The sequence below is a fragment of the Myxocyprinus asiaticus genome, chromosome 46, assembly GCF_019703515.2.
Source record: "Myxocyprinus asiaticus isolate MX2 ecotype Aquarium Trade chromosome 46, UBuf_Myxa_2, whole genome shotgun sequence".
NCBI lineage: Eukaryota > Metazoa > Chordata > Actinopteri > Cypriniformes > Catostomidae > Myxocyprinus > Myxocyprinus asiaticus.
The window spans coordinates 12,234,939-12,249,651 of NC_059389.1; the positions used below are offsets into that span (position 1 = coordinate 12,234,939).

A 14,713-nucleotide genomic window follows, 5' to 3' on the forward strand; every position below is an offset into this window, starting at 1 on the left:
ATGTTAACCAGTAGTCTAGAAGCTATTTTGCCATTGTTTTAGCAAACTTGCATTTAGGTCTGGATTGCCCATTCTGGTGTGCCGTTTTTTTAATGATCCAATCAAATCCCAAAGGATAAAATTGCATCCTGTTTAAAATCTTAAATATGCTTTTTCACTTGCAAATATTCATCACATTACAGAAGTAAAATGTGTTGCAAACTTTGAATAATCCTTATTTTTACTTGTGTAGTTTCAAAATCTAGGTAATAACATAGAGTTGAAATATCTTAAGCAAGATTTGAAGTTGATTATTGTTGTGTGTTTTGCTTCTTAGGAGTATGAATGTCTCGCACTACACGGACACACAGCTCTCAGTGTGTCCGTCACCAAAGATGGCGGACAGGTTGGTGAGTACAGAGCCAGAGCGGAGCTCTCCAGACAAAGAAGTGCAGTCCCAGGTAAAGCAGGAACCAGAGCAGGTGGAGGGCTGCTGTAAGGCAGGGGTGGCCAATCAGCAGCGAGAGTCCATTATTATCAGAGAGTCACCCAGTCCAGCGGTCAGTGTCATTAGCATAAGCAGTGGCACAGATGAGGAGGAATTACAGAGATGCTCCCTTAACAAGTGAGTTAAACATGGTGTATGCACACACATTAATATTTTTCTTTACTGGAAGATTTTGCACTGAAAGACGCAAGGAGGCATGTCACGGAAAATAGGATTTTCTTTTAAGACTGGACTCATACTCTGATGTTCACGACACAAAGTTTCCTTAGACCATATATGTAAACTAAGCTGTAAAAATGGGTCAATCAGATATTGTTATGGTATTGACATCACAACCATATGTTAAAGCATATGTTTTCATCTCAATGCCTGTTCAGTGATTAGAAACCTGGCAAGGGTTGTGTTACTCATTCCACATAAGAGTAGATTAGTCAATCATAACCAAGGTCATTAAGACTAATACATGTAAAAGGTGCAGTAGCAAAAAGAGACTTTTTAGTCACAGGGACAGACATTTTTTTTATATCTTTATATAAAACTAAATTGTGACTTAACAGTTACAACTTAACAATTATAACACTATATGTGAACTTCAGGGAAAACATTTTATGCAATAAAAGTGTAAACTGGCCCCTTTAAAAAATACAAATAAAAACTGGAAGTTTCTGTTTTGCTTGCATACAAAGTGCTCTGTAAAATTTAGCATCATTTGTTGTCTTTTTGACAGGTGTAAGGGCAGTCCTGAGTGTGAGGCCTGCACAGGCTCTTTGAACATGGAGCGAGTGTGTTCTCTCAGCAGTCCTGACAGCAGTCTGAGCACCAGCTCCTCAGCCTCAGCACAATCCAGCCCGTCACCATGCAAAAGACCCAGCAGGTACAATATTTCATATTACAAACTAGTGGATGTGTTTCTACGGTAAGGTTGAGTCATTGTACTTTGATGTAAGAGCTGATTATAAGGGGTTTTTATTCCTATGTAACTGCAGTATATCAGAAGATGATGGCCATGAAAGTGGGTGTGAAACAGTAGATGGGTCCCCCCCTTCAGACTCCTCCCTAGGGCCGCACGACAGCCCCTTCCCGGAAAGACGCTTCCTGACCAACCAGAACCAAAACCAGAAACCCCAGGCCAGGCGTGGACACTTTGACACAGGGCTGAACAAACCTGCAGTTAGGACTGTTGTAGTGCCACCCATGAGAGTGCTGAACAATAACCACCATCCCAACAATGAGCAGCACACAGGTATGGGCTTACCACGGACTGAAGAATAAGTTTAGTTGTAGGCCTTCAGAAATGGCAATTTCTTGCATTTCTTGGTGCATTTTTTTTTTTAAGGAATGTTTCAGGTTCAATGCAATTTGAGCTGTATTGACAGCATCTGTGTCATTGTCAATTGCCAAAGAAAATAACTCATTCCTCAGATTGTAAAAACCAAAATCAAGTACAGTAATGTATTAACAATGGAAGTGTAAGGGGCAAGACATTTCAGAGGGTTAAGAAACAGAAATGTGCAGCTAATTTTTTCATATACTCACTGAGCTCTTTATTAGGAACACCTGTACACCTACTTATTCATGCGATTATCTAATCAGCCAATTGTGTGGCTGCAGTGCATAGAATCATGCAGATACGGGTCAGGAGTTTCAGTTAATATTAACATCAGCCATCAGAATAGGGAAAAATGTGATCTCAGTGATTTTGACTGTGGCATGATTTTTGGTGCCAGACGGGTTGGTTTAAGTATTTCTGTAACTGCTGTTCTCCTGGGATTTTCACACACAACAGACTCTAAAGTTTACTCAGAATGGTGCCAAAAACAACAAAACATCCAGTTCTGTGGCAGTTCTGTGGACGGAAACACCTTGTTGGTGAGAGAGGTCAACAGAGAATGGCCAGACTGGTTCGAGCTGACAGAAAGGCTACGGTAACTCAGATAACCACTCTGTACAAATGTAGTGAGCAGAATAGTATCTCAGAATGCACAACACGTTGAACCTTGAGGTGCATGGGCTAAAACAGCAGAAGACCAAATCAGGCACTTTATTAGGAACATAGTGTTCCTAATAAAGTGCTAATGTGAGTGCACGGTCACTTGTATTCTTCCATGTGTCTTGTTTGAGCTGTAAAGTTAACTAAATCATCATTTTAATGCTAGGACTACTTTCCTAGGTCAATGAATGTCTGGTTACAAGCTTGCTTGCTTCATGTTATTGAGATGTCATGACCCTTATTGGTAACCTTATGTCTAACATGTGGAAAGTTATCAGGTTTACCAGCTTTACAAGATTGTTTATAACTTTGCACAGACAAGGTTAGTTTTTTTTTCACACTCATCTCCTGTTCAAACATGTTTAAATACTGTGCCTATACTTTCAAAACTTCGAAACTGCCCTAAAGTCTTCCATAGTAAGTGCATTAATGAATTAATTTGAATTAACTTTACACTTATATAGTGCTTTTCTTACATTACACTCAAAGCTCTTTATATGGATGGACTCCATATAAATTTGGACTCCAAATCCATTTTATGGATTTGATGGACTCAAGATGGCGCCGAGTATGGCTGCTGCGTTGCGAGCTCCAACACAACATTGTAGTGTTTTGTTTGTTTTGTTTACAATTCTTATATTTTTTGTCTTGGATGTTGTCTGCTTTATTGTCTACGACAGACAAACACTTTTGGACATTGGTTCTGCAATTACACACCGTAAACTGGACTTCAGATTCCTCAATGCCGACCCGCTGTTTACAAACACACCAGCAGAGCCCTTTGTCTGGGCAGCCCGGCCGTGAAAACGCAAAAGGAAAAGGGGAAACAGAGCTAGCGTTCTCATCAGAGTAATACGTTGTGCAAATCGACCCCCGCTACCCAGTATTCTACTGGCAAATGTTCAGTCTCTGGACAACAAGCTCTGCGAGCTGAGAGCGCGGATCTCTTTGCAACTAGAGACGAGGGACTGCTGCATTATCTGCCTTATGGAAACTTGGATGTCTGCTGAGAATCCAGATTCAGCAATTGAACCCACGGGGTTCTCCGTGCACCAAACGGACAGAGCGAAAGACCTCTCAGGTAAAAGCAGAGGTGGTGGTGTATGTTTTATGATCAACAAATCCTGGTGTGATCAGAGAAACGTACATTCTATCAAGTCTTTCTGCTCTCCTGATCTGGAATTTCTCATGCTTATGTGTCGACCATTCTGGCTACCGAGGGAATTCACAGTGGTCATTATCACTGCTGTGTACATCCCACTACAAGCCGACACAGACCGGGCACTCAAGGAACTGTATGGGATTATAAGCAAGCAGGAAACCACGCACCCTGAGGCCGCGTTCATTGTGACAAGGGACTTTAATAAAGCCAGTTTCAAATCAGTTGCACCAAAATACCACCAACACATTAGTTTTAACACATGAGGGGACCGGGTTTTGGACCATTGCTACTCTTCCTTCCGGGACAGCTACAAATCCCTCCCCCGCCCACCATTTGGCAAATCGGACCACTCTTCCATTCTGCTTCTGCCCGCTTGCAGGCAGAAACTGAAACAGGAAGCACCCACCCTCAGAACGATCCAGTGCTGGTCGGACCAGTCAGACTCTACGCTACAAGACTGTTTTGATCACGCGGACTGGGAGATGTTCCGGTCCGCCTCTGATGACGACATTGAGCTTTACGCTGATAGCGTAACGTGTTTCATTAGAAAGTGCGTAGAGGACGTCATTCCGACCAGAACAATACGGATCTACCTGAACCAGAAACCTTGGATTAATAGCGATGTTCGCACGGCACTTGATGCGCGGACCTCCGCTTTTAATTCCGGGAATGCGGAGGAGCATAAACAAGCCAGTTATACCCTCCGAAAAACTATCAGAACAGCAAAACGTCAGAACAGGAACAAGATTGAAGGACAGTTCAACACTACCAACTCTAGAAGCATGTGGCAGGGAATTAATATCATCACGGACTTTAAAGGGAATAAAAACACTGCTGCCTCTCTCCCGGATGAGCTAAATATTTTTATGCTCATTTCGAGGGATATAACACCGCCCTCGTGGAGAGAGCTCTCGCGGCCAAAGCTACAGAGGTTAGTTCACTCTCCGTCTCTGTAGCGGATGTAAACTGATCCTTCCGATGGGTGAATATCCGCAAAGCCGCGGGTCCAGACGGCATTCCAGGCCGCGTCATCAGAGCGTGCGCGAACCAACTGGACATTTTCAACCTTTCCCTCTCTTTGTCTGTAGTCCCCACGTGCTTTAAAATGTCCTCCATTGTGCCTGTTCCAAAGCAATCCAAAATCACTTGCTTAAATGACTGGCGTCCTGTTGCTCTGACCCCCATCATCAGCAAATGCTTTGAGAGACTAATCAGAGATTACATCTGCTCTGTGCTGCCTCCATCACTAGACCCATTGCAGTTTGCTTACCGCAACAACCGCTCCACTGATGATGCCATTGCATCTACAATACACACTGCTCTCCTACCTGGAAAAAAAGAACACTTATGTGAGAATGTTGTTTGTAGACTACAGCTCAGTATTCAACACCATAGTGCCCTCCAAGCTTGATGAGAAACTCCGGGCTCTGGGCTTAAACAGCTCACTGTGCAGCTGGATCCTGGACTTCCTGTCAAGCAGATGCCAGGTGGTTAGAATGGGCAGCAACATCTCATCACTGACCCTCAACACTGGAGCCCCGCAGGGCTGTGTTCTCAGTCCACTCCTGTATTCCCTGTACACACATGAATGTGTGGCAACACACAGCTCCAATGCCATCATTAAGTTTGCTGATGATACGACGGTGGTAGGTCTGATCACTGACAATGATGAAACAGCCTACAGAGAGGAGGTGCACACTCTGACACACTGGTGTCAGGAGCACAACCTCTCCCTCAACGTCAGTAAGACAAAGGAGCTTGTGGTGGACTTCAGGAGAAGAGAGAGAGAACACAGTCCCATCACCATCAATGGAGCACCAGTGGAGAGAGTCAGCAGCTTCAAGTTCCTGGGTGTCCACATCACTGAGGAACTCACATGGTCCATCCACACTGAAGTCGTTGTGAAAAAGGCTCATCGGCGCCTCTTCTTCCTGAGACGGCTGAGGAAGTTTGGAATGAACCGCCACATCCTCACACGGTTCTACACATGCAGTGTTGAGAGCATCCTGACTGGCTGCATCTCTGCCTGGTATGGCAGTAACACCGCCCACAACCACAAAGCACTGCAAAGGGTGGTGCGAACTGCCAAACACATCATCGGAGGTGAGCTTCCCTCCCTCCTGGACATGTATACCAGGCGGTGTGTGAAAAAAGCTCGGAGGATCATCAGAGACTCCAGCCACCCGGGCCATGGGCTGTTCTCACTGCTACCATCAGGCAGGCGTTATCGCAGCATCAGGACCCGCACCAGCCGACTTCATGATAGCTTCTTCCCCCAAGCAATGAGACTTTTGAACTCTTGATCTCCCATGATCAAAATACATCAGCACTGCACTTTATTACTCTTATATCTCACACCGGACTGTCATAAATTATATTATTATTATATTATATTCTCTCTTAACAACACACTGGCAACTTACTATCAACCGACAGCCTGAATGTCAATACAGTACAATACGACCTACTGTACATTTTATATATACTATATATACTTTTTTATTGTATAATGTGTATTGTATATTGTGTGTATTGTATACTGTACATTGTATGTTATTATTTGTATGTCGTGTTATGTGTAATTATGTGTATATTAGATTTTAAATTGTGTTGTAAATCTGATGTTTATTGTAAATTGGTATATGTCCCATCACTGTCATGACTACTATGTTGCTCGGAACTGCACCCAAGAATTTCACACACTATTGCACTTGTGTATATGGTTGTGTGACAATAAAAGTGATTTGATTTGATTGTTTTTGATTTATATTGGGAACAGCAGACTCTTTTCAACCACCACCAGCGAGCATCTTCCACCTTGATGATGTGATGGCAGCCATAGTGTGCCAATATGTTCACCACACACCAGCTATTGGTAGAGAGTAGAGAGCAGAGTGATAAAGCCAATTCATGGAAGGGGATTATAAGGAGGCCATGATTGATAAGGGCTAATGGGGGAATTGGGTCTGGACATCGGGGTTACACCATATTTGTTTTTACGAGAAATGCCCTGGGATTTAAAAAAAAAAAAAAATTTAATGACCACAGAGAATCAGGACCTCGGTTTAATGGCTCATCTGAATGATGTGTCCCCATCTCTATATACTGGGGCATTAGGACCCACACCCTGCTGGCCTTACTAACACCTCTTCTAGCAGCAACCTTAGCTTTCCCCAGGAGGTCTCCCATCCAGGTACTGACCAGGCTGGGCAACCAGTCTAGAGCTACAGGGTGATATGGCTGCTGATGGCTGCATTACTGTGTTGTTTTTTGTTTGTTTTTGTTTTTACAAACTGAGGGACTTGTCCAAAATTTCTGTGGTAATCATAGAACATAAGGAGGTTAATAACAGTACCTGTTTTAACTCAAACATTTGTCTTGTGCCGAGAAATGTAGCTGTTTCATGTAGCGCTATTTGCATCTCATTTACATCCATAGATTTTACATAACAGCAATTTTTTGTGTAAAACATGTCAAATTGACTTGCTTTATCCCGCAGCGTTTTTGACACATTTGCTGCTCATTCAAATCTGGTTTTGTGAAATGCTTGTTTTACCAACTAGTTTCTCAGAAAGCACTCTCAAGTACACTCTCAAGTGTTACAAATTAGTTTCAAGTTAGAGGAATTTATTTATTTATTTTAGATATCAAATTGGGGCATTAATGGACGACCAATTTTTTTAGTATGTGGTCACAGCCAATGTCTACTTTACAGGTCATAGGAGAGAAACAGGAAGTTGTCACAGAGGCTATCGCAGGTGATTATGGGTATAACGCACACTGCGACCTTGTGTCTTGTGTGCGACATCCCATTGTTGAGTGAGACCCTTTCGGTTTGAGCTCCTCCAATTTCCTCTTCCCTCCTCTCCCATGCCTGGTCTCTTCATTCCAGTCTTCGTTTTACTCTACGTGTTTACTGCCCTAATAGATTTTTTAAATTATTTATTTATTTATTTATTTTTCCTGGTCATCCCCTTCGTACCAAAGCATATCTTTACTGTTTCCTACATGGAACCAATGCTTTGTCTTCGCATGCTATCAAAGAAATATTGCTGGACTAGTAAATGCTTTCATTTACTTCTCATGATATGTTACCTAGGCAGCTTGTTTGTCTTCAGGTGTCCATGGAACGTTTGATGAGAGTTTGTGTTTAGATACATTGCTAAGTTTTTTTTTTTATTATTTATATAGTCAGGTATAAGTTGATAGGTCCTCAAACATTTTTGTTTTGTTTTTGTTCATACTTGTTAGTTTTGATGTTTAAATCACTTTGTTTTTAGCAGAATGAGAGTGAAAACTGGCAGGCGATTCAAATGAATCACAAATTGCTTATGACCTGCAGTTCTTGTGCTAAGCTGCAAATATTTCAGTATTTAATTTTGAGCTTACCTTACCATTTATATTTTATCACTTATTTTTATGTTTTCTGTTTTCCCACCTTCTCTGTTTCTTACACATGTACAGTCTTAGAATACTCCTGCCACTCCAGAGGTCGCTGCGTCCCAGGAAGACTGAGCCATCTTTCCACACCGACACTGCCCCGCCAGCAGAAAATGAGCTCTTCATTCCAGCCACAGCTGCCAGGCTTTGGCCAGGTATGACTGTCTTTATTGAACTCTTTTTCAATAATACTATGTGAAATGAAAGCTTTGAAAAGTTCCCTCTTGCTTTAAGGTACCTTCTAAAAAAATTATCTATATCTGATGTGTAGTATTGTAGTTTGCCTGTACTCAGTGCATCTGAGTGCTGACATTTCATGAAACTGTAGGCTGATTATATTTGACAAATAAAATTATTAGTTCCAAAACAATGTCCCAGACCCAGAGCATCACATAGCTCAAGTAGATTTGCATTTCCTGAAGGAAATACCAGTGCTTGCAAGGCAGCAAAAGAATGGTGTTAGTTTTTGGCAAGCTTAGATTTGAATCTTTGGTTCTGCATAAAATAAATGTTGTGGTGATAAGTAGTTAAATATATGCAAAGTCACCAAGACCAATCACAGTTCAATATGCTAATAGATGTAAAAAAACAAGTCACAGTTCAGAATATTACAGAGATGTCATTGCTGTTAAAATATCTCATCTTATATTGTCATAATTTTTTTTTTTTGCTTTCTAGGTTTAGTAAAGTTGACATTTAACAAGTAGGAATAAAAATCTGTCAATGGTATTGAAGCTGATTTATTTTTATTTTTTTTATGTTTTGTTTGTCCCACTTAGGTCCAGCATTACGGCTCCTGCCACAAGGAGTGGAACGGCAACTACCGGCAGCCGCGCCGGCCGCAGGCCTTCATCCCACCCATGGTGCACGGCCCCACTTTCCCGCTTCCCCACGGCAGCCCCACACACTCTGCCGCCCACCCGCCACCTCCCGCCCTCCTCTCCTATCCACCTTCCGCGCCCGTGACCCACCTTTTCCCTTCGCCATGCCCACCGCCGGCCCCACGGCCTGTCTTGCAGCCCGCCTACAGTCTGGTGCACCACCAGGGCATCAGCATGGGCATCAACCACAGGGTACTTCCCTCCCCTACTCTGCTCCCGCAGGGCCAGTTCAAAGCCCTCTTTCCCCCGCACTCCTATGTGGCATCGCCCGTCTACGCAGGCTTCCCCCTCAGCCCCAGCAAACTCAGCCAGTACGCGTACATCTGAGCTGGAGCCCACGGCAGTCCCGTGCACGCAGCCAGTACTGAATTGCAAGCTGCAAACTCTTTATAGCCCAATAGGGTTTCCTTTTTCTTATGAAGTTTGACAACAGTGACGATAATGCAATTGAAATCGAGCTTTATAGATATCATGATGAATAAAACGAAAGGATGAATAATTGAGTGAATGAGTTGATTACAAAAAAAACTATCTTTTAATGTTTTTGCACATTTGATACAAGAAAACCCCCTAGTCATTAGATCCTCTCCTATACGGAGAGGGACTCAGCTGATCATAACCCCACCCGCTTTTCCCCTATGCTATTTTTCCATATTGCCTTCTGACGTGCATATTAGACACAGTGACTCTTGTTAAGCCATTGCTGTATACAGTGGTAAGGCCACACGTGTGCGTGGGAGTCCCCCTTGTGGCGTCCGTATTTTCATAGTAGCCTGTGCTCTTCAGTGTTAAGTCTGTTAATCCGGTGTTGAAAAAGTCACGCTGCATGTCTCTGCATGTGCAAGCTTCAAAAGGGGAAGGACTGTAAACCATCGTTCTTCTCCCTCTGTGTATGTGTTGTACGACTTGCTGCATTGAATCCTGGGTTCAACAAACAGTGCCTTAAAATCCATGTTGTTGCAAGGTTACCCCAAGTCCCACTTGCAGTCATGTGTACTGGACTGCAGCACTTGAAACTTTCAATCGTTCTTTGTGATTTTTATATTAGGGCTGTTTCGTAGATTCATTTGTTAGTGCTTGGTGCAATAGCGCATTAGTTGGCTTTCATAATCTCTACATTGGTGTTGAAAGAGAACGATCACATCACCGTAATTATTTTATTCATCTCTTGGGGTTGTGACATAGGACTTTTTATTTGGAAAGTGGCTTAGGCGTAAAATGATTCAAAGTTTTTGAACCAAACCTGCTCGGTCTAAATGAGGACTCGGTCCCAAAGGGTTTTCATGTTTTAAAATTAGATGATTTGGTCATTATGATATTCTGGATCAAAACAGTCCTTTACGTGTGGTATTTACGAGTGGATTTTTTTGGATGTATTGCGCTGAGCATGTGTTTGAGAGGTAGCAGAGTTAGACTCTTTACAGATAACGTGCTTCGCTGTAGCAGAGGCATATTCAAATGAACTATGTACAGAAAAAGCTTGAGTACTTTCATATTTGATAATCTGTTTCTACTCTAATAGTATTTACACTGTTTAATGAAACTGCAATACAATCCATAGATTTGGGGTGTACTCTGTTTTTTATTTTATTTTCATCAATTATACGTTTATTTTAGAGTTAGAAGTGTTATTGGTGTTGGAATTGTATCCTGCAGATTGCTCTGATGTTGTATGGTTTCATGTTTGCTTTGTGCAGAAATTTCAGTATTGCGTATGCAACTGTAAGTCTATCATTGCTGGAGTATTCAGTGCTTTATAAGATTAGAGTTGATTGTGTGCAATTTTCTTCATAGATGCATGTGACGAAATAGGATTTTTGTTTCGTATTCCTCTTTTTTTCACCATTTAATTAAGGCTTTTTTGACGCTGGCTGTTTTGATTTCATACATTCCGTCAGGGAGAAATAGCTTTTTTTTTCTGTGTGATTTGTTTATTTTTTATTTTTTTAATCAAATTTTCATTAGATAAGAGTTTTTCATTAGGTGCGTTTTGTTTTCCTTTGCTGTCACATAATTATGCTTTTGCTACACCAAAGACAGTAATTCATTTCTGAAGCAGAGTAGCTACTGTTTTAGCGTAGACCTCAAACGTAGTGTAGTTTAGGCCATATTTAACAGAAAAATCTTTGTAAAAACGTTGAGGTTGATGTTTAGCTTTTTTTTTTTTTTTTTTGGCAAGTTATGACTTTGTTTCATTTACTCTTGAATGTATCATAGATAAGCTGCTATATACTGATTGCCACTTCATAATAGCTGTGAAATTAGATGATTTCCTTCTTCGTAGCCTTCTTATTTTTATATATGTCTAATTACCTTGAAATAGAAGTGAGGATTTGTTTTGGGTTTTACCTTACTGACTGGCATCAGAAGCATTTTAATGCCTCTCTCTGTTTTGCTTTCTTTTTTGAAGTGTCATTGTAACTACTGTATTGCAAGTAATGGAGATTTTGTTTTTTGTGTGTGTTGGGTTTGTACTCTTTGTTTGCATCAGTGTTTTATCTGTTGTTATCTTGGGGCTACTTTTTACATATTAGATGCATATTGGTGTATATCTTAGTACGTATATTTGCATTTTGTTAAAGCATAGCTTGCAGGATAGATTTAACTTTTAAGTATCAATGTAAATTATATATTCTATGACCCTCTTATCTCACCAGTTCAGAATATTAGCACTTGTTGATAAGCTAGCCAAAATTTGGGGTTTGGGCAAAAATATTTCGCGTCTCATCTCGGTAAAATCAGTGCTCAGAATTTGTAGTATTTTTTTTTTATTAATTACCCCCTAATGATAATTTGTTCATTTCTGATCATCAAAGTTTTATCAGGTATATTAGTGTTTGAAAATGAAAAATACAGAATGCGCTTGCTCCTGTTTTTGATTACCAATGAAGACCCACGTAAGGAGGACTGTTAGTTAGCTCAGAAATCTAGGAGTTATCAGACCACCTGTTTTTGCTTAAACATCTTGCGTGGATGATTATATGGTTGTGCGAGTTCTCACACACCAGTCCCTGCTCTTTACAGTGAGCAACACTGTGTTAGTGCCTTTGAAATGTGCTTCAGCCCTTTATATCCCCTTTACAAACACTGCCTGCCAGCCACTTCCTCACTTTCATGTTCCCTTGGTCTGAATGAACTAGTGAACGGTGTGACTGAGGAATGAAAGTGTAATTGCAGTGTTTGATAGACCTAACTGAAGTGCTGTTCAACCAGTTGCTTAAAAGTATCTTAATCCATGGTAGATGTCCTAATGGACCTCTATATAGTGTTGATTAACCTGATAACCAATAACGAGTTGGCCTTTGGTAGTCATACACCAAGCATGCAATGCAGTAATCACATTTAAAGGTGTCTATGGAAATGGATGGATGTTTCTCGAAATTGTGAAGAAAAATGCTTGAGTGATTGTTCTTGGAACACATCTGAATTAATTTATTATGACCAACAACAAAAAATACAATAATGAAATTATATCAGGGATTATTATTATTATTATGCTGACTAAACACCCAAGACACGGTTTTCTTGTATTTGGGATGCTTTACATAAATACACTGTGAATGTAAACATCAACCCATGGTTCACCACCATGTTGAGACATTTGTAAAATAGAATAAATGAACCATGCCCTTAACATTATCAAAGTTAGCATTGCCTTCTTTGTGCATTTGGAGATACAGTCCAAAATGTGTTTTGGTTCATCAAATTTTCTTGCTTTATAGTTATTACCCTATTAGAGTAGTGGTTCTTTTATATTAAGCATGTAGCACTAGAGATGAGTACTAAAACTGCTACTCATGCACATATTATACAATTGTATGAATTCATTGCAAGTAGACATTTCAGAAGTGTTTTTCCCAGTGATCTACCTTCTATCAAGGTCTACCAAACCCAACGTAAATAAGATAAAAATTAGCCAAAGTGCTAAGGACTGCCGACTGCACAAATCTAAAGCCGAAATTTCTTTAAAACTCCCAAACCAAACTATTTTAAGGTTTTGTTTTGATTGTTTTCTTTGATTTCACGCAATGTTTTTTGTTTTTCCTTTTAGACGTTCTTGTACAGTTCATTCAGGGTCCTTGTATTTGTCATATGTGCTACTGTTTAACACTTGCCGTAAGATTTGAGTTGGATTGCTTTAGATCTATTTTTAACTCTTCTGCATATTATATTTTAGTAAAAGTTAAATCTCACTGCAAGTTATCAAATAATATTTAGACTTAAGAGCAAACAGAATTGATTTACTAAATCTGAACTGTTACTGTTTTCATACTTGTAGATTTTTGTGATTTCTGATTCCTGTTTGCTTTTGATTTCAATGCTACATTAGTTTAGCCATGTAGCCACTGCACTGTGCAATATTCACTATATGAGGACTGGGAAACTTTTTTTTTCTTTTATTTTATTTTATTATTATTGGATGTAATGTCTCTTACAGTTTGCGGTCGTATTTCTCTCTAGTTCTCAGTGATTTATTTGTGACCAAGCCTTATGTACTTTGTCACAAAAAGCGGGTTTTCCTGGTGACTATTGGTGTGTCAAATTAAAGAAATTATGGTGTATTGTCAAAATTCACTTTGAATTAAAATATATATTGCTGCAGGCACACACTTGCTTTCTGTGGTTTATTTTCAATAAATTAAGTAAATCTTTTCAACTCACTTGACCAGATGAAGCATATAGCAATTTCCAGGCTTGACTCTATATTTATTTATTTATTAAAGGGATAGTTCTCATTTACTCACACTGATGCCATCCCAGATGTGTATGACTTTCTTCTGCTGAACACAAATGAAGATAAAAAACAACAACTAATTTCTGTAGGTCCATGTGAATGGTGACCAGAATTTTGAAGGTCCTAAAAAAGCATATAAAGGCAACATAAAATAATCCATCTGAAGGCAGTGGTTAAATCCATCGTTCTTCAGAAGCGATATTATAATTATCCTCCCTGCCTAGTAGGTGGGGATATGCACAAAGAATGCGAATCACCAAAAAAAAAAAAAAAAAAGTGAAAGTGGAGATTTATAGTAAAAAAGGAATTAAATATTGATCTGTTTCTCACTCACACCTATCACATCGCAGGAGTCTTATGGTTACTTATATGCTGCCTTTATGTGCTTTTTAGATGTTCAAAGTTCTGGTCACCATTCACTTCTATTGTATGGACATACAGAGTGGAGATATTCTTCTAAAAATCTTCATTTGTGTTCAGCAGAATACAGAAAGTCATACACATCTGGGATGGCATGAGGGTGAGTAAATGATGAGAGAATTTTCATTTTTGGGTGAACTATCCCTTTAAATGTTTTATCACAAAATCGACGGAATGGCGCCATCATGCGGAAGAAGTCCAAATGATATTGGGGTTATGTAATCATCACTTACTGCTAAATTAAACACTTTGTTGAAATCACTTTGTACATGAATCTGTTTATTGCTCTGCAAATTAATTATTTTAAAGTGCACTCTCCCAAAGGTTAATTCAGGATTTCGTGCCTCGAATAAATAGAGATAAACACACAGTGTAGGTTTGGTTTGAACATTTGTGAGGAACATTTTGATCACAATATGTATCTACATTGGCCTAAAATTATACTTGATTACTTTGGGATCCTTTTCAAAAATGTTTTTGATGTGAGTGAGTTTTTTGAATGAGTTTGATTTTGGTGTGGGACGAGACCCTCAAGAAATCCAGGTCACTGAATCTAATGGAAGCAGTGATTTTGTCCCATCTTACATAGCCTAATTTT

The 14,713-nt window shown here is 40.0% G+C and overlaps 1 protein-coding gene across 2 annotated transcripts in view; it reads left to right on the forward strand.

The window, feature by feature from the left end:
* LOC127435627 (homeodomain-interacting protein kinase 3-like) overlaps window positions 1–13,566 on the forward strand; it is a 59,890-nt gene extending 46,324 nt beyond the window's left edge. The window contains exons 12-17 of one of the 2 annotated variants that reach the window (XM_051689223.1): window positions 317–604; window positions 1,215–1,361; window positions 1,474–1,730; window positions 2,274–2,412; window positions 8,104–8,234; window positions 8,859–13,566. In XM_051689223.1, the coding sequence (XP_051545183.1) occupies window positions 317–604; window positions 1,215–1,361; window positions 1,474–1,730; window positions 2,274–2,412; window positions 8,104–8,234; window positions 8,859–9,328 (1,432 nt within the window). In that variant the 3' untranslated portion in view covers window positions 9,329–13,566. The remainder of the gene's footprint in view (window positions 1–316; window positions 605–1,214; window positions 1,362–1,473; window positions 1,731–2,273; window positions 2,413–8,103; window positions 8,235–8,858) is intronic. The other variant, XM_051689224.1, reaches the window with a different exon arrangement.
* Window positions 13,567–14,713: the final 1,147 nt, after the last annotated feature.